Source organism: Bison bison, unplaced genomic scaffold (genome assembly GCF_000754665.1).
Source record: "Bison bison bison isolate TAMUID 2011002044 unplaced genomic scaffold, Bison_UMD1.0 scf7180017864056, whole genome shotgun sequence".
NCBI lineage: Eukaryota > Metazoa > Chordata > Mammalia > Artiodactyla > Bovidae > Bison > Bison bison.
In genome coordinates, this window is record NW_011494628.1 from 2,421,759 (window position 1) to 2,446,269 (window position 24,511).

The 24,511-nt window shown below is 43.7% G+C and overlaps 1 protein-coding gene across 5 annotated transcripts in view; it reads left to right on the forward strand.

Annotated features, from left to right (window-relative positions):
• FRY (furry homolog (Drosophila)) overlaps positions 1-24,511 on the forward strand; it is a 307,846-nt gene that overhangs the window by 228,107 nt on the left and 55,228 nt on the right. For all 5 annotated transcript variants that reach the window (XM_010835917.1, XM_010835913.1, XM_010835916.1 and 2 more), the window contains 9 exons: positions 4,156-4,412; positions 5,172-5,318; positions 7,194-7,362; positions 8,643-8,733; positions 15,011-15,093; positions 19,342-19,492; positions 20,046-20,149; positions 20,889-21,074; positions 23,016-23,214. In XM_010835917.1, coding sequence (XP_010834219.1) covers positions 4,156-4,412; positions 5,172-5,318; positions 7,194-7,362; positions 8,643-8,733; positions 15,011-15,093; positions 19,342-19,492; positions 20,046-20,149; positions 20,889-21,074; positions 23,016-23,214 — 1,387 coding nt within the window. The remainder of the gene's footprint in view (positions 1-4,155; positions 4,413-5,171; positions 5,319-7,193; positions 7,363-8,642; positions 8,734-15,010; positions 15,094-19,341; positions 19,493-20,045; positions 20,150-20,888; positions 21,075-23,015; positions 23,215-24,511) is intronic.

A 24,511-nucleotide genomic window follows, 5' to 3' on the forward strand; every position in this document is an offset into this window, starting at 1 on the left:
ATATGATTTGTTGAGAGTTTGATTTAGGGCACAAATTTACAAGTAATCTTTGTGAATAATGTTTTGGAAAATCCATTTATTTGAGATAGGTTGGTCACATCCTTGCACTGTGCTTGAAACAGTAGGAGGACTCAAGAAAAACCTTTTTGATAAACTAATTTTCTTCTTGGAAAACTAACATTTATTTTTCTTCACTTTGACCAAGATTTGAGTGCTGCCTGTACGCCAGGCACTGTGCTTGGATCCTAGAAATACAGAGGCAAATAAAGCAGTCTCTCCCATCAAAGTTCATCGTCTAGTAATAGAGAAAAAGGTACAAGCATATGATTGTGATACAGTGTAGCAAGTGTAATTTTAAAAATTACACTCTGTATGAGATGCACATTGTGTGAGATGGAAGATCAAGAGGTCATCAATTATTGGGTCAAGAATATCAGGAAAGACTTCCCAGAGAAGTTGATGTCTGAGCTGCAGTTTGAAAGAAGAGTAGAAATTTGCAAAGCAGATAAGTAGTTGACATTGCAGTTGGCAAGTGGATTGGCATTACAGGCCAAGGAAATAGCGTATGCATTGGCTTAGAGGTATAAGATAACTTGATGCATTTGCGAGATTATGTAGGGGGTTTGGCTAATATAACATGCAGAGAAGGGGGAAAGTTTGAGATGGTTATGGACAGAGAGGCAGAAGTCAACCTTGGAAGGCCTTTATTGTGTTCCTAGGAGTTTGCAGGTCAGAGACTGACATTCAAGCAAGCTGCTTGGGTTTTGAAAGCCACTCATCAGTTTCAAACAAGAAGAGAAAGGGGTGAGATCAGAGTGAAGTTTTAGAAAGACTCTTCCTGTAGTGCAGTGAATGGATGACAGAACATCCCGTCTAGAGAGAGGAGAGCAGTTAAGAGACAATGACACCAGTCCAAGGAGGATGTGATGAGGACCTGAGCATGAGAGCAGAGGGGGAGACCAGAGTCAAGGGCTATGGGCAGAGCACACGGAGGAAATGCCTGGTGTGTTATCTGGGAGGTAGGGGAGTGGTAACGCCATCTGGAGAGCTGATTCGAGGAGAAGAGGAGGGTCCAGGCGAGGCAGAGATTATGGGCTCACACTCAGATCAGTTTGGGTTATCGGGTTCAGGTATCTGTTGGACACCCTTGTGTATAGAGGGAAACCCCAGTGGTAGTAGCTCATGGAAGACCATTTAGGACAAAGCCACAGGAATAAATGAGGTCACGAATGGAGAGAGTACAGAGTGAAAGAAAAAAACCTGGACCCCAACTTTTAAGGACCAGGCCAAGGAAGGGTGAGGGAGCAAAGAGGGAAGGGAGGCACGTTTATGGAAAGAGAACACCTAGATGGTGTGTTTCATGGAGACCTAGAGAAGGCAGGACTTAGGTAGAGGGAGTGAGTGGTCCACAGCCTCCTACAGAATAGTGAGACCTTGGGGGATAAAGTCTGAAGATAACCCTATGAATTTCACAGTTCGTTGGTAACTGTCTATCATTTCCAGGGAGAAGTAGCAGCAGAAGCCAGACCTTAGGGGCTTGGCTGAGAAAGAAGCAATGAAAGAGAGGATGGGGCTTACAGTGAATGCAGTCAGAGGATGAGCTAGATTTGAGCTTGTTTCAAGGGAGAAGCTGGTAAGAGGAGAGAGTCTGACAATTGGAGAGAGAGAAGAGACATAGTTTAGCAGATTTGACAAGGAAAAAAGCTCATGTAATGAGTTGCAAGCAAGTTCAGCCTTAGTTTCTGTCAAGAATTGACCTTTTGGCTATTTCAACTTATGAGAAATAACTTTTATAAAATGGCATGGAAAAATAAGGAGATTATAATGGAATCCTAGCCTTTGTTTATACTGCCTTTACTATTAAAAACCCCGCGGTGAGATTTTTACTGCCTGTAGTTTCATATGACTTAATTCCTTGTAAGAAACCAAGCCAGTTATTTAGGTCTTGCCCAAACAGCCAGAAAATGATTTAGCATCCCACTGACATTGTTTTACAGTGTATTTAATTCGTTTCTGGAGAGGTGAATGATGTCTGCATGTCACAGCATTTTTTTTTTTTTTTTTCTCTTTTCTCTTTAAAACATCTTTACAACTGATCTGGAAGCATAGGGTATCCCAAACAGAGATCCCTACCCTCTCAGACTTACGACTAACAGACAAGATGTAGTAAACAGCATCAATAAGGAAATTGCTTATAAATTGTATAAACATGAAATTTATAAATACAAACTTGTTTTACATAAATAAGTAATATGATAGAAGGCGATTACTGCTCCAAAAAGTCTGTAGATTTATTATACCACTGTTGAAAGATGACCGTCTTACAATAGTTGTCCCTATGATTGGAAAGACTTATTTCTCTCCCAAGTCCCAGTGGTTTCTGTTGTTTAATCACTAAGTTGTGTTCGACTCTTTGGGACCCAATAGACTATAGTCCCCTAGGCTCCTCTGTCCGTGGGATTTCCCAGGCAAGAATACTGGAGTGGGGCACCATTTCCTTCTCCAGGGGATCTTCCTGACCTGATATGAAACTCACATCTCCTTTGTTTGCAGGCAAATTCTTTACCACTGAGCCACCAAGGAACCTCCCCCTGCCCCAGTCCTTTCTAGCAGAGTTTAAATGGTTCTTTTGCCATCAAAGTGCCCCAGATCTTTATGAGCAGAATCATTTTCTTCCATCGAACCCCAAAGGACTCTGTGCCTCTGTTGCGTCATTCGTCACTTTCTACCTGGCCCCAGGGTTATCTGTAGACGCAGCTAGTCTCAGAGCTTCCTTCTCAGGAGAGGACCACATCTTTAATCTTTGCTGTCTCCATGGGGCCTGGAAGAGCATTTACGCCTAGAAAAGGTTCGGTATATGGGACTAAATAAGTGGTGTGCTTTTATAGGGATCTGAATATGTGTCATGAAAGTCCATAGTTTCAGTCATCACATCCATATAAGTTTGGACATTAAGTCAATTTTGAGATTTTGATCTGTGTGATATATAACAGCATAACATGTCTGACTTGTAGCACAGCATTAAATATACTCTTACTCTTCAAAATACAAGAGTTGTAATTTTAGGAAAAAGGCCAAATCAATTAAAGTCTCTGTTTCGAGGATACAGTGGCTCATCTCCTGGCATCTGTGTTGTTCTGTTGTGTAGCAGGCACGAGCTCTCTAAATGAGATTACATGCCATGCGGGATGGTAACAGATGCATTAGGCCAAGCTTTCTAATGTCCCTTGGGATAAAACGAATTCTTCCGCAAATATTAGAAACAGGAGATGACTTCAGAGCTTGCAGCAGGTATATAAAGCTGTGCTTGTGTTTCTATAGAAAACTTATTCAGATTATAAAACGAAACGCTGCTGCCAGTGAAACCATGCAGAAACGCTATCAGAGGAAGTAATGGTGAGAAGCCTGGCCACACACTTGTACCTTTTGGACTCATTTATTTCATAAGACACAGCGCAGCATCAAGCACACACCTTCCACACAGTTGGCAGTTTTCTCGTGGACACCACAAATGGGACATCACACACTGGGTTTGTTCTTCCTGGAGGGTTGAAGCTTACTTTTTAACAACTCATGGCTCATGTAAGGCACTTTGTAAAATTTAGGTATAATGGAGAGAATAACAGTCATTATTATGATAATCCTAAGTAAGTGTTAGTCCCTCAGTCTTGTCTGACTCTTTGTGACCCCATGGACTGTATCCTGCCAGGCTCCTCCGTCCATGGAATTCTCCAGACAAGAGTACTGGAGTAGGTAGCCATTCCCTTCTCCAGGGGATCTTCCTGACCCAGGGATCGAACCCGGGTCTCCTGCATTGCAGGCGGATTCTTTACTGTCCGAGCCACCAGGGAAACCCATAATAATCCTAACTGCTGTTTATTAAGAGCCTGCTGGATGACAGGCATATTGTGTCTTTTAATCTTCACAATCAACTAGTGTGGGACCTGATTGGCCCGTTTTACAGATGAGGAAACTGAGGAACAGAGAACTCCAGTAACTAACCCATAGCCTCATGCAGCTAGTATGTGGACAAACTGGGATCTGGGCATATGTCCTTCTGATTCCTGTTTTGTCTGCTCCAACGTAGTACTTCCGCTACCTTTTGGTTCAGTCTGATGAAATGACGTGGCTTGCGGTCTCTGCCGTTCTCTGCAGAGGTCAGCCAGCGCTTCCCCACAACGCATCCCAACGGGCGTCAGATCATGCTCACCTACCTGCTGCCCTGGCTGCACAACATCGAGCTGGTAGACAGCAGGCTGCTCCTCCCGGGGTCCAGCCCCAGCAGCCCCGAGGACGAAGCCAAGGACCGCGAGGGAGACATGACGGCTTCTCAGGGGCTGAAAGGCAGTGGCTGGGGCTCCCCGGAGGCGACGTCCCTGGTGCTGAACAACCTCATGTACATGACGGCCAAGGTAAGCACTGAGGAGCTGCACCTTCCTCACGGGCTCCTGCGTCCCAGGAAACCCGGGGTAAATCAAACCCCAGGAAAGTGGTGCCTGCCATTAACAGTCCCAACAATAGGGTGTGGATGGTGGGGATGGTTGCACAAGTGTGAACGTGCTTCAGGCCACTGAACGGCCCACTTAAAAATGATTACAGTGGGTCACTTCATTATGTGTATTTTAGCACAGTTGTAATCGTGATCCCAGTTATCATCCTTATTATATGATCCTAGCATTTGAATCCAGAGAAGGCAATGGCACCCCACTCCAGTACTCTTGCCTGGAAAATCCCATGGATGGAGGAGCCTGGTAGGCTGCAGTCCATGGGGTCGCTAAGAGTCGTACACAACTGAGCGACTTCACTTTCACTTTTCACTTACATGCATTTGGAGAAGGAAATGGCAACCCACTCCAGTGTTCTTGCCTGGAGAATCCCAGGGACGGGGAGCCTGATGGGCTGCCGTCTTTGGGGTTGCACAGAGTCGGATACGACTGAAGTGACTTAGCAGCAGCAGCATTTGAATCATCATGTGAATAAGTATTGTGCAGTAGTGAAGTGTGCATTATAAATTCTTAAAAAGTAGCATCTTTGTGATGTGTGGCCATTCTCCCCCTTCTTAATGATTTTGAGATGACTGTGACCCTTGAAATGACTTTTCATCAGACATTTTGCATCCTCACATTTTTCCCATGCATCTCCCGGGCCGGGTTTTATTTTGTCGGTTACAGTATGGGGATGAAGTTCCTGGACCGGAAATGGAAAATGCCTGGAATGCATTAGCCAACAACGAGAAGTGGAGCAACAACCTGCGGATCACCTTGCAGTTCCTGATCAGCCTGTGCGGGGTCAGCAGCGACACGCTCCTCCTGCCCTATGTGAGTGCCCCTCCAAGGCTGGGGTCCTTATTCTGTCGCTGGCTCCATCCACTATTGCAGGTCAGAATGTTATCATCGCACGAGTAGAATAGAGGTGTCAGATTTCGTCAGTCCCGCTCATCTCCTGTGAGCTTTCTAGATGGTACATAAAAGTTCCCTTCTGCCCCCTGCATTGCAAGCTAGCGTCCTCGTGGCGTCTCTGTCATCCCCTTTGTAAGTCTTTGGACCCGGAAACTTTGAAATTAAGGAGTCCACATCCCAGGTGGCACTAGTGGTAAAGAACCCGCCTGCCAATACAGGAGACGTAAGAGACACGGGTTCGATCCCTGGGTGGGGAAGGAGGAGGGCATGGCAAGCCACTCCAGTATTCTTGCCTGGAGAATCCCAGGGACAGGGGAGCCTGGTGGGCTGCAGTCCATGCAGTCCCAAAGAGTGGAGTATGACTGAAGCGACTTAGCAGCAGTAGCATTCTTTCCGTAATTACCTAAATCTTTCTTCTAGAAACATTAGACCCATTATATAAGAGAAACTAGGTAACACATTATATTATTATTAATAAAAATTGTTCTGTGTTTACATCCTGATGCTCTTAAAACAATAAATATGCAGAATATTCCAGTTTATCTCTTCAAAGATAGGTAGTAAAAGAGAGAAACAAGCAACAGGAAAATCCTAGTGACACGCCCACCGTCCTGTCTGTAGTTAAAGGTGAGGTGATCAGTGAAATGCCTGCGTTGTGAAAACCCTGCACAGTTGGTGTCTTTGCTGGTTGTTTTTCTGAGAGGTTTCATGCCTGCCTGCCCTGCTGTTCTGGGCCGTGTAAGCCTCATTGCCGCTGCTGAGCCTCAGGCTTGAGGGTTGCAGTAATGCAGAGATTTAATCCAGAGTTATTTTTAAAACTTAAAACCATGCAAACAGCTCAAACTCGTCTGTTTCTCTGGTTGAAGGGAGTAACGGGAGACTGAGTTCCTTTTTAAATGAACACAGCTAGCAGTTTTTCTCCCATGGTTTGCATAAATAAAATACTTTCTCAAGATAAGACCTTAGATGGTAAGGTTTGTTTTGTTTTGTTTTTTTGGAAGATTTTTGTCTTTTTTGTGGACCATTTTTAAAGTCTGTATTGAATTTGTTAGAATGCTGCTTCTGTTTTATGTCTTGGATTTTTGGCCTCAAGGCATGTGGGTTCTTAGTTCCCTGCCCCCACTCGAAGGTGAAGTCTTAACCATTAGACTACCAGGGAGGCCCCCAGATGGCAAGTTTTAAGTTTAGATAGAAGTCGTCTTTAGCCCACAAGTTATCCCAAAAGTAGCTTTTGTAAACTCAGCCATGAGGGAAGGTAAGACTTTTAACAACCCCCTCCTGTCAGGTGTACATGTGAGAAAAGGTGACTTTTGTTTTTGTCTTTAGGTTGAAGATTGGCTTTTAAAAAAAAATGTATTTTCTATTGGAGTTTAGCCAGTTAACAGTATTGTGATAGTTTCAGGTGAACCGCGAAGGGACTCAGCCATGCATACACAGGTATCCATTCTCCGCCAGATGAAGACTCCCCTCCCATCCAGGCTGCCACATAACCCCGAGCAGAGTTCCACGTGCTCCACAGTCGGTCCTTGTTGGTGATGCATTTTAAGCGTAGCAGTGTGTACATATCCATCCCAGCTCCCTAACTGTCCCTTCTTCCCATCCTTCCCCCTCCCCGCCCCCACCGGGCAGCCGTAATCCAGACCCTTGGCTCGTCCTAGGAGAGAAGGACCGTGAGCGCTTCTGGGAGGTGTCGCAGTCATCAGAATGAACGGGCTACGACCTCTGCTGTCGACAACCTTGCATCCCCAGGGGCTGCTCTGGGAAATATCCCTTGTGTTCCGTTTCTCGTCTCAGATCAAGAAGGTGGCCATCTACCTGTGCCGGAACAACACCATCCAGACCATGGAGGAGCTGCTGTTCGAGCTGCAGCAGACGGAGCCGGTGAACCCCATCGTCCAGCACTGCGACAACCCGCCCTTTTACCGCTTCACAGCCAGCAGCAAGGCCTCGGCGGCGGCTTCCGGTAGGGTCCGGGCAGCTGGGTGGATGCCTTGTCCCGCAACTCTGGGTTTTCCTTCATGTAGAGCATTGAAGGGGTATGAGTAGGTGCTTGCTGCTTATTCTTATTCCTACATATACTGGTATGGCCAAAAAGTTTGTCTGGGTTTTTCCATACCACCTTTTTTGGCCAACCCAATACATTCATCTAAGAGAAGGCTTAAGGATAGCAGAGACTCTTGGCGCCTTGTCTGATTAATGGAATGGTCTTGTAAGGATAACCAACAATCGAGAGCCCAGGACTCACATGCCACAGAGTTTTTTTTTTTTTTTTTTTAATTAATTAATTTATTTTAATTGGAGGCTAATAACTTTACAGTATTGTAGTGGTTTTTGCCATACAGTGACGTGAATCAGCCATGGGTGTACATGTGTTCCCCATCCTGAACCCCCGTCCCACCTCCCTCCCCATCCCATCCCTCAGGGCTGTCCCAGCGCACCAGCCCTGAGCACCCTGTCTCATGCATCGAACCTGGACTGGCAATCTGTTTCACATATGATAATATACATTTTTATTTTAGACTGAGCTTACGGTGGACACTGTAGTCATGGAGGAATCTCACTTCTGGACCCTCCTTCTTGTATCTAATGGGATTCTCTTGGCCGATATTCTCCTAGGTTTGACTAAACTGCCCCCCTCCACCAGTGTTACCACTTTTCAGTTGGCCTCCCAGCATCATTGTATGAAATATATACCACCCTCCTCAAACTCCTTGGTGCTGTCTTCCCTTTGCTGCCCTTAACACCATGATTGCCTCCAAACCTGTCTCCTCTTTTGCCTTGGTCTCTTATGCCCTCTTTGTGCCCCAGACCCTGCTGCCTGAGCAGTGATCTCACAGAGACGTGGTGCCCTGGGGATTGGAAGCTCTAGGCATTTGGAATGTTCTAACATTCATTTCATAACTCCTGGAACCAGAAATGCTAGAGCCACTAACGGCAGGACTGGCCACTATAAATAAGCGCATTACCTAAGTAGCCAGGAAGAGAGGGTTTCAAGAATGCTGTAGCCTCACTTTGTAAGAGAGTTGAGGAATTTGGTTTGACTATAATAGATGTCTTGGATTCTTCGCTTCAGTGGTGTGGGCTTGGAAGGTTGTTCAGAGGGTCTGAGATTGTGCAGAAGATGCAAGGAATCTTTCAAACAGGGGATTTTACAGGAAATCCTTTCCTGGAATCACTTAAGACTTGAGCTTGACCCCCACGACAGGCATTTCTTTCTGAGCTGTTCTTTAATCTCATCTACAGGAACCACCTCCAGCAGCAATACAGTCGTTGCCGGCCAGGACAGTTTTCCAGACGCTGAGGAGAGCAAGATACTGAAAGAATCTGATGAGAGGTTGGTGCACAAATTTGGCTTAACATGCAGCTTAACTTTCAGCAATTGTCTATGCAAAGCATTAGTAACATTTGCACGGCTTCATAAATTTCACACACTCATACACAAATCCTTTCTTTTTTAGAAACACAGATTGACTTTCAGACTGCTCTGTGTATCCCTAAAGATAACCATTTCTTCCTGAGCAAAGCCAGAGCAGAGATTAAGAGGGATGTTGTTCTAGTGGCTGAAGCCTATTTACCCCCAGGCTTAATAACAACCACACCTTATTCTGCTCGTGGGCACAGTCCATCTGGAGTTAGAGGGAATAGCCATGTGAAATTTGCAAATCTGGTTCTTAAATAATCCCTTAGAGTAGTCATCTTGAGATGAGTTCTATGACACATCACCGTTCTTCTTTTACCTTTAACCCTGTCACATCTTGGTTAACTAAGTGAAAGTGAAGTCGCTCAGTCGTGTCTGACTCTTTGCGACCCGTGGACTGTAGCCCACCAGGCTCCTCCGTCCATGGGATTCTCCAGGCAAGAGTACTGGAGTGGGGTGCCATTGCCTTCTCCAGGGGATCTTCCCGACCCAGCCATTGAACTCAGGTCTCCCGCATTCCAGGCAGACGCTTTAACCTGTGAGCCACCAGGGAAACCCGGTTAACTAAGAACACTGTCTGAAAGAAACCTTCATGTCCTTCCCCTTAGTTCTTTAACAGTAGTATTTCTCTTATTCATATTTCTGCTTTCACATTGCCCAGGAACTATTCATAAGTAAGCACCATATGGATCACTGTTTACTGCAGTTGAATGTGAAGAGCAGAGAGACAAACCAAAAGAGATAAACAGGCCTTAAATCTGAAAATAAAAATTAAGATGATTCTCATGATGTTGAAAACTTATAAGGCTAAGTGTTTTCTAGTAAAAAGTAATGGGGCACCCTTTCACTTAAATTAATAAAAAAAAAATGAGGTACAGATTCATACTGAAGAAAATTTAGTGGATCACATAATGAAAGTAATGCATTTAGCTTTAAAAGCCCCTGGATGCTTTGTGATTTCATCGTGTGCATGAGAACCCATCAGGGGCTACAGGTGGAAGTTTTCTGACCCAGGGCTAGAGTTCTGAAAGTTCTTTCTCTAAGTCAGCCACAGCAAATTCCTCAACATGCTGATTACTGGCTGACTGCACTGCCTTAAGGCAAAATGCTCATCGTCTGAGTTTCCCTTCAGATCAAAGGGAATTCACATGTTATTTTTTCATCTGTATTTGCTGGTACCTTCTTTGGAAAACTCCCTAATGGTAAAAAGAAAAAAAAAATCACATATTTCTCTAAAGATATTTCTGTATTCTGGTGGGAGTAAAACATTCTTTATCATTCATTGTATAGTCTGAATTTTTCATCTTAATTATACTGAGGGTAGAAAGGTGATATATTTCCATATATTATCATCTCATTTAAAAGACCCCTTTAGGACCAGAGTCATGGGTGTCCTGCCTAAATCTTTAGTGCTGGCCTTTAAAATGAAGAAGCCAGTTATCACTATAACATTGCAACCAGATAATATCTGAAAGAGGCTTTCTTGTTTATCTCCTGCTTTCCTGCTTTATCACTGTATCCTATTGGCCACTGGGAAGCCCAATGCTACCTACATAGTCATGCATATCTAATTCCTTCATACTGACTATATCTGTGTATCTACCTGTAGGTAGATTAATTGATTATATATATGATCACACCTACATTAATATTTTATCACACAGAATACTGTTGTTACATTAACCCTGTATTTCACCTATACTATTTCTCTAATATAGTCTGTCTTGTCTTTGATGGTGGACTGTGCTCTCAGCCTAAAGCATCTTTATTTTTCTTTGCAGTCTACTTATCACCTTCCTCCCTGTGAGCCTTGTCATGCTGATTTATGGGTACTTGTACACACGTTTGTGTCTCAACCATTACCTTTTCATTCTTAGAAATCAGAGATTATATGGCTCTTAGACATATTTCTATCCTTAATGATTACCCTACTGTGCTGCACATAGTAATCATGTTTTAAAACGTTTATTTAGCATATAAATGAAAATTGGAGAAACGTCACAGCCCTAGAGGTAGATAAGCTGTCCAAACAGCTTCCAGCCCCTTTCTCCCTCCTGCTTGCTGACCCCATTACAGAAGACAGTTATTTACCCTGTTCTTTTCAGTCCTTCTAGACAAAGAGTCTACAGAGATGGTATTGGTCAGAGATACTGATGGTCTGGCTCCGCTGTGACTCAGTTTCTGGGAATACCAGTCGCCTGATTGCACTGTTGAGCTCCAGGGGGCACCATGGACTTGTACAAAGCCACTGTCCTGATGCAGGTTCTTTACAGCTGACGTGACTGAGCAGCAGCAGCAGTGGCTCTTTGATGTAATTCAGAAATATTTAATAATACCATAGCTACTGACAAAAACATTCAGATAGCTTATAATAAAAGAACCATTAAAACCAATATTGTTAGTTGCTCAGTCATGTCCAGCTCTTTGCAACCCCAAGGACTGTAGCCCGCTAGGCTCCTCTGTCCATGGGATTCTCCAGGCAAGTGTAGTGGGTTGCCATTTACTTCTGGAGAGGATCTTCCCGACCCAGGGATCAAACCTAGGTCTCCTACATTGCAGAAAGATTCTTTTACCATCTGAGCTACAGGGAATCAGGGTAAAAGAATAAGTGTGTGTGTGTGTGTGTGTGTGTGTGAGAGTCACTCACGCATGCCCAGCTCTTCACCACCTTATGGACTGTAGCCCACCAGGCTCCTCTCTCCATGGAATTCTCCAAGCAAGAATACTGGAATGTGTAGCCATTCCCTTCTCCAGGGCATCTTCCCAACTCAGGGATTGAACCCTGATCTCCTGCATTGCAGGTGGATTTTTTACCATCTGAGCCATGCTTTTGAACTGTAGTGTTGAAGAAGATTCTTGAGAGTCCCTGGGACAGCAAGAAGATTAAACCAGTCAATCCTAAAAGAAATCGATCCTGAATATTCATTAGAAGGACTGATGCTGAAGCTCTAGTACTTTGGTCACCTGATGTGAAGAGCCGACTCACTGGAAAAGACCCAGTGCAGCTGGGAAAGGCTGAGGGCAGGAGGAGAAGGGGACGACAGGACGAGATGGTTGGAGGGCATCACTGACTTAATGGACATGAGTTTGAGCAAGCTCTGGGAGATGGTGAAGAACAGGGAAGCCTGGCAGTCCATGGGGTCACAAAGAGTCAAACATGACTGAGCGACTGAAAAACAGCAACTAAATAAGTACCTTTAGGTTCTAAGAAGTATTTATCATGTAGTTTTTTCAGTTAAACAATAATATGAATACATATTTTTAATTAAAATAACAGTTTGTAAAATATGCAGAAACAAGCCCTGTAAGTATTTTTCATACATCAACCCTTAATAAAAGCCATGAAAGGACTGTTTATAAGGAACTAAAAGCAATAAACCAGCTATATAAGTTTCTGGTGATCTGTGTTAATACAGGAATAGAGATTAGTAATCCACAGAAAGTTGCTTACGTATTAATTTTGAGAAGAATCAGCAAGGGAAAGCTTAGGGAAACACTTCATCTTTCTAGCTTTTCTCTTACTCAGTCGCTTCAGTTGTGTCCGACTCTTTGTGACCTATGGGCTGTAGCCCACCAGGCTCCTCTGTCTGTGGGATTCTTCAGACAAGAATACTGGAGTGGGTGGCCATGTCCTCCTCCAGGGGATCTTCCCTACCCAGGAATTTAACCCATATTTACTGCATCTCCTGCATTGCAAGGAGGTTCTTTACCCCCTGAGCCACCTGGGAAGCCCAGTCTTAGCAGAGTTATTTTTATGATACATTTCTAAGACATGTACTTTTATATTAAAAGACTATTCAGTCTGCTTAATCCTTGAAATTCTTCTAGGATCTAGACCTAAAATTAGTTTCTTCAACCAGGAAAGCAAAGGAACAGATTTTACTCTTGGGAGTCAGTTTTTACTTTTTGTTTTTGCCAAGCATCCACTTCACTGTGCTATGGTTTTGATCTTCTCCAGAATAAGAAATATGGAAGGGGCTTTCTCCTCCCCTTCATCTTGGCCTCATAAACTCCCCCTAGAAATCCTTTAAAACTGTCTTAAAAAGAAAAGAGACGAATTGCCATCCGTTCTATAGCTCTTCCCTGCCCAGCCTTCCTAAAGACGATTGTAAAACCAAGATAAATCACCATCTTGAGTTGCTAGCAGATTTCTGCCTGCTGTGAATCTACAGATGTGGGATTCTTTCATCACCCTGTTTTTCTTCCTTGTTGAATGGTGTCCGGGTTCTGCATGTGCTGTTTATATCTTTGCATTTATCAGCATAAATATGATTGTAGAACTTCTTCAGAAGGTAATAAGTTGGTCACTTTTCCAATTTCGTTTAAGGACTAGTCTGATTTAGACAATCACGGGGTCTGATCTGTATGAAACTCAGCAGATGTCTTTTATCTTTTGATAAAAGAAGTTGTGGATACACAAAGTAATAGCCCAAAAAATGTGAGAATGAAGAATGTTTGAAATACAACGTTACTAGGGAAGATTTCTTGTCAGGACTTTAAAAAAAAAAAAAAAGCTGCTGCAAATGTCTACAGAGTGAATGAAACCAAAGGCTTTATAGTTGATACACTTCTGAATTCAGCAGTCACATCACTGTCGCAGTGTTCTGAGGTTATACACCTGGGACAAAGTAGCATTTTCATGGCACATCCTGAAAAGGCACTTTTTCCTGAAATTTCCCTCTCTCTCCCTACATTGATGAGGACAGCTGGGACCCTGCACTTTCCCACTTTCAGAGGGAAATAAGAGTATTGGTCTCATATCAATTACAATAGAAAACCTTGTCAATAATACAGACAAACCACGCTTTGTATCATTTTATGTAAAATAAATAAATAGACATACCATTTCACCCTCATTTCCCCTAAGCCACACCCTTGCCTGACTTTATAGATCTTTGGGTGATAAACATGTTATTGATTTGTAAGTCTCTGGTGCCCTGAAAAGGCATTCTAGAAATCCAAGAGTATGATAATTAATACTCTATAGTTAGATGGCATCTCATAGTTTTGGAAACTTTCTCACATCCTTCCTTTTGATTCCTACAACAGCCCCAACAAAATAAATGTTGAAGTGTTGTTATTATTATTTCATTTAGGCAGGTGTGGAAATGGGGTCCCCAAGGAGGTAAAGAACTTGCCCAGGGTCACCAAGCGGGGGAGCAAGAGCTCAGCCTGAGGTCACGCGTCCCCCCTTCTCAGAGGCAGCACAGCCTTGAAAGTGTCCCCACCGTCACCTTCTTTGGCTGATGCTGGGCAAGATGTTTTGCCTCACTCTGTCTGTTTCCTCAGTGACAGAGTAAATTGTGTGTATCCCAAAGATGAGTGAGTGAGATTAAACGAGATAATGCACGTGAAGTTGTTATACTTTGGGGACTTCCCTGGTGGTCCAGTGGTTAAGAATCCGCCTTGCAGTGCAGGAGATGTGGGTTCAGTCCCTGGTCAGTGAACTAAGATCCACATGCCGTGGAACCACTAAGCCCGAGCCCTGCAACTCCTGAGCGCACACGCTCCAGAGCCCCCTTGTACCACAGCTAATGAGTCCAAGCCCTGCAGTGAAAGATGCCATGCCTCATGGTGCAGCAGGAATTCCACATGCTCTAAGACTGGATGCAGCCAAATAAATAAACACTCTTTTAAAAGTTATCCTTCGACCTCTTTTTTTGTTTGTTTGTTTTTGATTACTTCTTAAGCCACAGAAAGACTAGACAGAAAGAGGCCCTCTGATTGTATTATACCTCTACTTGTACCTTTTCCTAAAAACCTTTTAAGGAAAACATTAAAGCTCGTGAAATTCAAAATTTGTTATGAAACTATTTTCGTATGTTTCCGGGTCTGTCTTATTTCACTGATTCAATCTTTCGGCTGTTATTTCTACCATGTGCCAGGTTACCATGTGAATCAAGGATTCGTGTTATTCAGTATCATGCCCGTCTTCTTTCCAAGCAGATGTTATAATTTTCTAGTTGGAGTCACACATATTAGTCTTCAAATGTTTTTCTTTTCAAGGTTTGAACTTGTGCTCCTGAGCAGGAGTGACCACTGACCTGCTCGAGCACAAAGGGAATGTATGGGGTACACTGTTTACAGTATTCTTTTAGGAAAAGCATCATCAACCGCTAAATAATAGTATTTTTGTGTCTCAGCACATAACACACGTGTCAATATCTCACGATGGCCGTTCTTGTATTTGCAGGTTTAGTAACGTCATCAGAGCCCATACGCGTCTGGAGTCAAGATACAGCAACAGCTCAGGAGGCTCATACGATGAGGATAAAAGTAAGCACTAACAGGCTAAGGGGTTTCAGATGGAGGGCAAATGGTTAGTGAATGCAAAATGAGTATCATGATTATTCTTGTTCTGATCAGTAAAAAGAAGCCCGCAAATAATTAAGTAACCATTTAATCCTGCCATGCAGAGAGTCAGTCTCTTCAAAGTAAAAACAAACCAAACAGTAGATGAATCAGAATTAGGAAGACTTTGAGCTACTACCTAAAACCGTATTTTTGTCTTCTTGGCCCTTTTCCTGGGTGATGCATTTGGCAAAAAGCTAGTACAAGTTTGTCTCTTTGAAAACAAAGATTTCCGTTCAGTTCTCCTGCCTGTCTTGGGAGTGGATTTAACCTTTAAGCTTTGTGAGTCAGCTCACCCAGGATAGATCTGTTTTCATATTTAATTTCTCAGGGACCGAGTGAAAACCATGCCAGACTGGGAGATACGATTGTCCCAGGAATCACACTGTACCTTGGGAAGCTGGAAAAACTGGAAAGATCAACGCGTTCATTGATTTTGTTTAAGTCTCGGACAGGTTGTACGCTTATTGGTCATTGGTCAGGGAGTGGTCTCAGTTACTTGTTCACAAGTTGTAGGAATTCTGGAAACAGAGAACATTCCCAGTGACATATTAGCTGTGTAAGGAAATTGGTAAACTATCTTCTGGAACTTACTTGTTTGGGTGGAAATCATAATATGATATCTCATGAGTTAGATCCAATTTGTAAGTTGGCGCACGGAGCTTTTGTACTGGTTGTTTTGAATTATTTTGTTCTTGTGGGAAATGTGCAGAGTACGGTGAGAGCTAAGTATTTTAGGTTGGCCAAAAAGTTTGTTCAGGGTTTTCAGTACAATGTTATGAAAAACCCGAATAAGCTTTTTGGCCAACCCAGTAGTTCTAATGACACTACATTTCAGTTTTACTTCTTAATGCACAGATAGGCAATTCACCATTCACAATATCAGCGGAAGGAATGTCTGAAATCCATGTGGTATTGCCATACTCAGGTTGAGTTTTAACTGTGCTCATGTGTTCAGTCATGTCTGGCTCTTTGTGACCCCATGGACTGTAGCCCGCCAAGCTCCTCTGTCCATGGGATTTCCCAGGCAGGAATAGTGGAGTGGGTCACCATCCCCTCCTCCAAGGGATCTTCCCGACCCAGGGATTGAACCCACATCTCTTGCGTCTTCTGCATTGGCAGGCAAAATCTTTACCACTAGGGTCACCTGGGAAGCCCAAGTTTTAACTGTGTCCCTATAAAACCTTTCTCTAGAACAGTTAGTATGAAGCTGGGGCCAGGGGAGGCTTATGCATTTTCCCTCATTTCTGTGCCCATCAGGGTACTTGGCCTTCCAGACACCAAACAGTTGCATTTCAAGAGCACAGACCATTAGTTCTAGGCAGGACCACATTTTATAGATGAGGAGAGCAATACCTGAGGGATGGAGTTGTTGGTTCAAGAACAGTGTCCTTGCTATACATAAAATTTATGTTATCTCCTTGGTAACATAAAATTTTGAGGACAGAAAAATTAAGTCATGGAAATGTTAGGCAGTCGAATCCTGGCTTCCCCAGAATGTGACAGGCGTGCTGTGAAGAAGCATAACATTCTATGACTGTGGGTTTTACATTAGGAATATTGTTGCACTTCGACCAGTTGATTCCGTCAAAGTGTATCTCTTTGTTCTGGGCTCAGGACACAGAATTTGGTAGAAAACACTGTAAAAAAGTAATAATCATTTTGAAAATACATCTTCAGAGCCCTCTGGTATTGAAACTTTACATTCCTTATGTATTTTAAAATAGTGACTTTCAGAGGGTAATTATAACAAAATGAGCAACCATGTCATTATATAAACTCAGATCACTGGCTTTAGGGATAAAGAGAAAAAGTAACAGAAGTATGTATAAAGGGAAAGAAAAACTACTGTGAATGAAAATAAGGCAGAAGAGTAGTCTAGTATTATCATCATGGCCTCTGTTTTACCCAGAAATGTTTATAACTTTGTCATACTGGCATAAACAGCATCTTACTGGGTATAGTACTTGAATTTGATTGAGTCATGTGTCAGTAATATTCTTCACATGATTACTGATATTAACCAGGGAAATTAAAGTTCAGAGTAAGTAGTTGGGTTACTGAGAGCTCAAATCTTAAATTTCTCAAGTCAAAGAAAAATGGAAATCAAGCTACTCAAACAGATCCTCATCATAGAAAGTCCATAAAATAAATGCTAAAATCCTTTTCTAGTTGTCAAGTAACAGAATTGACTTCAGCTGTCCCAGATGAAGCAGTCCATCCGGTAGGGCATAAGTACCCTCAGAACTTTGGTAACTCGATCCTGCCTGATGCATTTTTGGTTCTAGCTACCCAGTGATGGGTACAGTCTATGCCATGAGAGAAGCAAAGGTTTGCAAGCTCAGTTCCAAACCTTATGACTGGCTGTATGATATATGTCAGGGGTAGTTATTTTCTGCCTGAATTCCTGAGGGTATGAGCAGGGCTAAGAAGAATGAGAAGGGATCAGGAGAGGCCTCATGGCCCAGCGCTTCCTAGTCTGGGTTTATCTAAAAAGAAAGGTGCAGCCTCTTTAAAGTATTTTCTTATTTAAAAAAAAAATACCACCTTGGATAAAGTGGACAGGCAAACAGATTCAGACCTAGTCTATAAAGTTGGTGAACAGCATCTGGCATGGTCACAGAACAGCAAAGAAAGGCAAGGTGTCTGGGGTGCAATGAGCAGAGGGCACGAAATAGGAAATAAGCCAAGAAACAGGAGGGAGGTCTTGTCAGGCCTTATAGGGCCTGGTGTGAAGTGAATGCTGGATTTCATTTTGAGTGTGAAGGGGAGCCACTGGCCAGTGGTACGCAGAGAAAGGGACTCTGAATGGACTTCTGTTTTCAAAGGATGGCTCTGGGGACTTCCCTGGTGGTCTAGTGGTTAATTCTTCGCCTTCCAGTGCAGGGGGTGTGGGTTCAATCCCTGATTGGGGAGCTAAGATCCCACATGCCTCCAGGCCAAAAAAAAATGAAACATAAAACAGAAGTGATATTGTAACAGATTCAATAAAGACTTTAAAAATTGTCTACATTAAAAAAAAAAATCTTAAAAAAAGGAGGATGACTCTGGCCACTCTGCTGAGAATAGACTGCAGAGGGTTAAGCATGGAGGCAGGGAGGTGGTAGGAGGCTGTGCCTCCTGGGAGAGATGGTGAGGGCTCAGCCCAGGATGGCAGTGATAGAGATGGTGAGAAGTGGTCATCTCTTGGGTTTGTTTTGAGGGAGAGCTTACTGAATATGCGGCTGGTGGCAAGTTACTTAACCTCAGCGTCCCCTCTACAAAATTGGGATAATAGGTACCTATCATTGGGTTATATTGGGTTATTTATACATGAAATATATAGACCATTGCCTGACATAAAGTAACCTCTCTCTGTTGTCAGTCGCGTCCGACTCTTTTGCAGCCCCATGGACTATAGCCCACCAGGCTCCTCTATTCATGGGATTCTCCAGGCAAGAATACTGGAGTGGGTTGCCATTCCTTCTCCAAAGGATCTTCCCAACCCAGGGATCAAACCCACATCTCCTGCATTGGCAGGCAGATTCTTTATCACTGAGCCACCAAGGAAGCCCAAGCTGTCTCTCCCTTAGTTCTGACTTTATTATTTTTATTATTACTGTCCCTACCACCATCATCATGGTTATTAGAAATATAAGCAACTATGGCTGATTCATGTTGATGTTTGGCAGAAGCCAACATAATTCTGTAAAGCAATTATCCTTCAATTAAAAATAAATTTAAAAAAATATATATATATATAAGTGAGAAGTCAGGGAGGATTCCCAGGCTCCCATCCTGAGTGAACTGAAAATAAGAAATCACGTTTTACTGAGATGGAGGAGACGAGAGAAGGAGTGAGTTGTCACAGTGATGGGAATTCATGTGATGTAGGGTTTTTCTTCTGTATCTATGTTTTCAGTCGGTCTATAATGAATAACTATAAATTAGATATCCAAGAAATAAAGGAATGAAAGAAACTTAATCAAGTAATTCCAGCCCATTTGATCATATAATTTCATACTCACCAAATGGAATGGTTAGATCATATAATTTCATACTCACCAAATGGAATGGTTAGGAAGTTATTTTTACAAGCACAAATTTGTAAGTTGCTTTCTAAAAAGGCAAGTTGGGAAAACAAGCAGCTTCTCTCCCTGTAAATGAAGCACATTCGTCTTTCTCACGCTACAGATGACCCAATTTCTCCCTACACCGGCTGGCTTCTGACTATCACAGAGACCAAACAGCCGCAGCCCTTACCCATGCCTTGCACGGGAGGGTGCTGGGCCCCGCTGGTGGACTACCTCCCAGAGACCATCACCCCCCGGGGGCCGCTCCACAGGTGAGTAGCACGTGCAGATAGAGGGGAGTGACCGCTTAGCTCTGACTGGATTTTTCTTCCTATGAAAAGAGAAACCTGCTCCAGGTCCCATCAGTTGAAATGATGTTTGAAACCAGAGGGAACACAAGCGACTTGAACTGCAGCTCTCAGCATACTGACTGACTTTGGCCGAACATTAACCAGTGTGCAAAGCTGCCTTGCAGCCCTTTGAAGTTTCCCTTGACGTGCCCTTAGTGTGGGCGTTCATTCTGTTATGCCTTTTCGATTGTGAGCAGCTAAACGAAAGAACCTTTGTCCTCCGAGTCTCTTCATCCCTCAGCCCTTGTTTTCAAGTGACCAGTAGAGTCCCCATTATGTGAATTAGCTCAAGTGAAGTTTCTTCTCCTCATGGAGCTCTGTGCTGTATTAGAAGTTAAACTCCATTTTCCTGGAATCAGGGTCTCACCTAATTCTCCAAGGCTGATGAGTTGGACGGGATTGTGCCCCAACGGCCTGTCGGTCTGTTCCCGTCCTCTTCGGACATGGCGTTGACGGCATCACTTTCACTGATTAGGTGCAATGTCGCTGTCATCTTTATGACTGAGATGGTGGTGGACCACAGTGTCAGAGAGGACTGGGCTCTTCACCTCCCGCTGCTGCTCCATGCTGTCTTCTTAGGTAAGCCTGGGACCCAGAGGAATTCTGACCACTAGAGTGCCACACAAGTCATCCCAGGGAGCTGCCCTTTTACGTGGCCATCCTGCTTTTCTGAAATACCTAATATCTTCTGTTTTTCACCATCCTTTCTGTGACATCTCTATAATTCCAGTTGATCAGTCATTGTTTAAAGTTGTCCTGGCACCATAACAGAGAATGGTACCTCATCCATGCTACTTCTGTAGAGATATTCAAAACAAGCTGGACTTCTTTCAGGGGCTTTGGTTCTCCATGATAAATTTAAAGCCCCGAGACACAGTCAGTGCATAGAGAGAAAGAATGTAGAACATGGTCGGCTAAGCACTGAGGTTTTAAAATACCCAAGGTGCAGAGCGAAAAAAATGGAAAGAGGAATCAGCCAGGCAGGGAGACTCAGAAAGAGAGAGATAAAGTTAGAAACCTTTAGTAACAGGGAAGAGAACATCTCAGGAAAGAGGAATGCTAAGCATGTCAGATGCTACAGAGAGGTCAAGAAAAGTCCATCTGTCAGCATTTCAGAAGAACATTTTTTAAGGAAGAAAACATCTGATTTTCCTAAGCCTGATTTCTTTATGTCGGTAACAAACTAACAAAGGAAACTAAACATTCGTCTGACGTGTTCCTCGTGTTCCTCCCAGGCATCTTGGAATCTTTGCCATCCCTGGAATCCAGACGAGCTGAAGGTTTGTTTATATTAAGAGATTGCACCGTTTCGTTCCAGGTTTGGACCATTACCGGCCCGAAGTCTTTGAACACAGCAAAAAATTGCTTCTTCACCTCCTGATTGCCCTCTCCTGCAACAGCAATTTCCATGCCATTGCTTCTGCGCTCCTGCAGACTCGAGAGATGGGCGAAGCCAAGACTCTAACCGTTCAGCCAGCTTATCAGCCCGAGTACCTCTACACAGGTAACACAAGGAGGAGGGGCCGGGAGCCTGAGACAGTGTCACAAGTCTGAGGGTACCTGGGGGTGTCCCTGGAGCCCACATCAATGTCTCTGCTTTTACCCTCACCCTGGCTTTCTAAGGGATAAAATATGCACCATTATGCACAATAAATATGCACTATTTTACTTGATGTTAAATCCTTCATATTTCCAAATATACTTTTTAAATTATTACTGTGATTGATATTTTCATTAAATATGTTATGAAAAAAATTAATATCCATTGACTGAGAGAGCATGAGTCTGGAACACCCATGGAGGAGAGTGTGCAGAACAGTGACCGCCTGCAGCATTTTGAGACCAGGTGTCACCAAGGCGCCAGACATTTCCCTATGTACCTTGAGACATAATTACAGTAAATTAATATACACATTCAGAGTTCTGGGCACATTTATGCAAAACATTGTGTATAACCTACTTATCGCTGTTATCCTCAAAAATAGTATCATGTCATATAGTTAAATCGTCTGTTACCCAAGAATAATTTACCTACAGCACAGTTAGGTACAGATGTGTAACAGAGCTATTCATCAGTCAGTGGGCGTGTGAAAGCATGCACACACAGACACACACACTCACTTCTTTTGCAGAAAGCGTCAGTTAAAACACCAGAGCATCAAATGATTTGGTAAGTGTTAGAAAAAGGCTGATTAAGTGAGCTTAATCAGAAGACTGGGTATTTTGAAGATCTTTGTATCTTAGCACAAATGGTTCCATGCCATCCTTTTTATGTCCTGCATAGTATCCATGGCACCCCACTCCAGTACTCTTGCCTGGAAAATCCATGGACAGAGGAGCCTGGTGGGCTGCAGTCCATGGGGTCACTAAGAGTCGGACACGACTGAGCGACTTCACTTTCACTTTTCACTTTCCTGCATTGGAGAAGGAAATGGCAACCCACTCCAGTGTTCCTGCCTGGAGAATCCCAGGGACGGGGGAGCCTAATGGGCTGCTGTCTATGGGGTCGCACAGAGTCGGACACGACTGAAGCGACTTAGCAGCAGCAGCAGCATAGTATCCATTGAACCACGTATCTTAACTCATATGTTTCTTATCCACACCTGGAGAAATTGTTCTGGTTTGTGTCTGTTTTGGCCAATATACAAAATGCCTCCATGAGCCCCTAGGCTCATATACCTTGATGTACTTTTAATCAGTATATCTCCAGGATACATTTCTTAGTTTGTAGTTATTGGGTCAAACAAAAGATGGATGTCTTTAAATTTTTTTTATTGATATTGCATTGTTCTCCAAGATTGTTGCACTAATTTAAACCCGCAGTATTCAAGAGTGTGTATTGCACACCTACTATTACTAAACTTGTTTGTCTTTACCAGTCTGATAAATAAAAGGTGGTATCTTGGGGGAGAAAAGGGGGGAAAAAAAGACACCAAAGTAGAAAATAGCAGAGCACCATCTATTACCAAATCACACTGGTTTACACAGCAGTGCAACTATTCCATAAGCAAAGAAAGAGTTCCAGTCTTGTTTAATCCTGCTGCTAAGTCACTTCAGTCGTATCCGACTCTGTGCGACCCCATAGATGGCAGCCCACCAGGCTCCGCTGTCCCTGGGATTCTCCAGGCAAGAACGCTGGAGTGGGTTGCCATTTCCTTCTCCAGTGCAGGAAAGTGAAAAGTGAAAGTGAAGTCGCTCAGTCGTGTCCAACCCTCAGTGACCCCATGGACTGCAGCCTTCCAGGCTCCTCCGCCCATGGGATTTTCCAGGCAAGAGTACTGGAGTGGGATGCCATTGCCTTCTCCGTGTTTAATCATAGCCATAGTCAAAAATCAAGTGTTTTTTTCCCAAAAAATGTAAATAACGGCATACCTCCTGATGCACACCTCCCGACCTCATTCAGTGCCTGCCCTGCACATCCCACCTGGACTTCGTCTCCCACCAGGTGGCTTCGACTTCCTGAGAGAGGACCAGTCGTCCCCGGTGCCAGACTCAGGGCTCAGCTCCAGCTCCACTTCATCCAGCATCAGTCTAGGAGGCAGCAGTGGGAACCTCCCACAGATGACCCAGGAGGTAGAAGATGCGGACGCAGCTGCCGACTCAGATGAGAAGGCAAACAAGCTCATTGAGTTTCTGACGACCAGGTAAGGGAGTCAGGAGATGGGCTGCTGTTTTGGGGTCAGTCTTTTGGAAGAGTGCCATCACTTTAAAACTGCATATGAAAATTCTAATGAAGTCTCCTCTCTTCTGAATTGCATCTGCTGGCGTCTGTGTACGAGGCAGACCCTGGGAGGCGCTGTCTACGACTCCCCTGATGTCACAGTGGAGGAGCAGGGAGATTTCCTGCCTAATGAGCAGGTAGCAGATGCAGGCAGGAGGCAAGCATGACTTTCACCATCTATTAGAGCTACCAGCCTCTGGGAGTTCCAAGACTTGGCAGAGAACATCGCTCTAGAAACCCAAAGTATTAGCCATGGTCAACCCAGTAGCAGCTGCAGAGCGGGGACCTCTGTCTGCTCGTCTAGTCCAAAGGGTCACTTATAAATGGAATTCAGGAATCAGAAACAATCAGACACATGATGGAAAAGGAATCCAACTAATAAGAGATCAAAGTCAAGAAAACTGCGAGTGATCCCATTTTTTTTTTTTTCAGATTTTATGGTTTTTTCAAGGAATGATTTAGCTTTTGGTTCAATTTTCATAGTTCAGTTCATCGTTCAGTCATGTCCAACTCTTTGTGACCCCATGAACCACAGCACGCCAGGCCTCCCTGTTCATCACCAACTGCCAGAGTCTACCCAAACCCATGTCCATTGAGTTGGTGATGCCATCCAACCATCTCATCCTCTGTTGTCCCCTTCTCCTCCAGCCCTCAATCTTTCCTAGCATTAGGGTCTTTTCCAGTGAGTCAGCTCTTCGCATCAGGTGACCAAAATATTGGAGTTTCAGCTTCAACATCAGTCCTTCCAATGAATATTCAGGACTGATCTCCTTTAGGATGGACTGGTTGGATCTCTTTGCAGTCCAAGGGATTCTCAAGAGTCTTCTCCAACACCACAGTTCAAAAGCATCAGTTCTTCAGCACTCAGCTTTCTTTATAGTCCAACTCTCACATCCATACATGACTACTTGAAAAACCATAGCCTTGACTAGATGGACCTTTGTGGACAAAGTAATGTCTCTGCTTTTGAATATGCTGTCTAGGTTGGTCATAACTTTCCTTCCAAGGAATAAGCATCTTTTAATTTCATGGCTGCAATCACCATCTGCAGTGATTTTGGAGCCCAGAAAAATAAAGTCAGCCACTGTTTCCCCTGTTCCCCCATCTATGTGCCATGAAGTGATGGGACCGGATGCCATGATCTTAGTTTTCTGAATGTTGAGCGTTAAGCCAACTTTTTCACTCTCCTCTTTCACTTTCATCAAGAGGCTCTTTAGTTC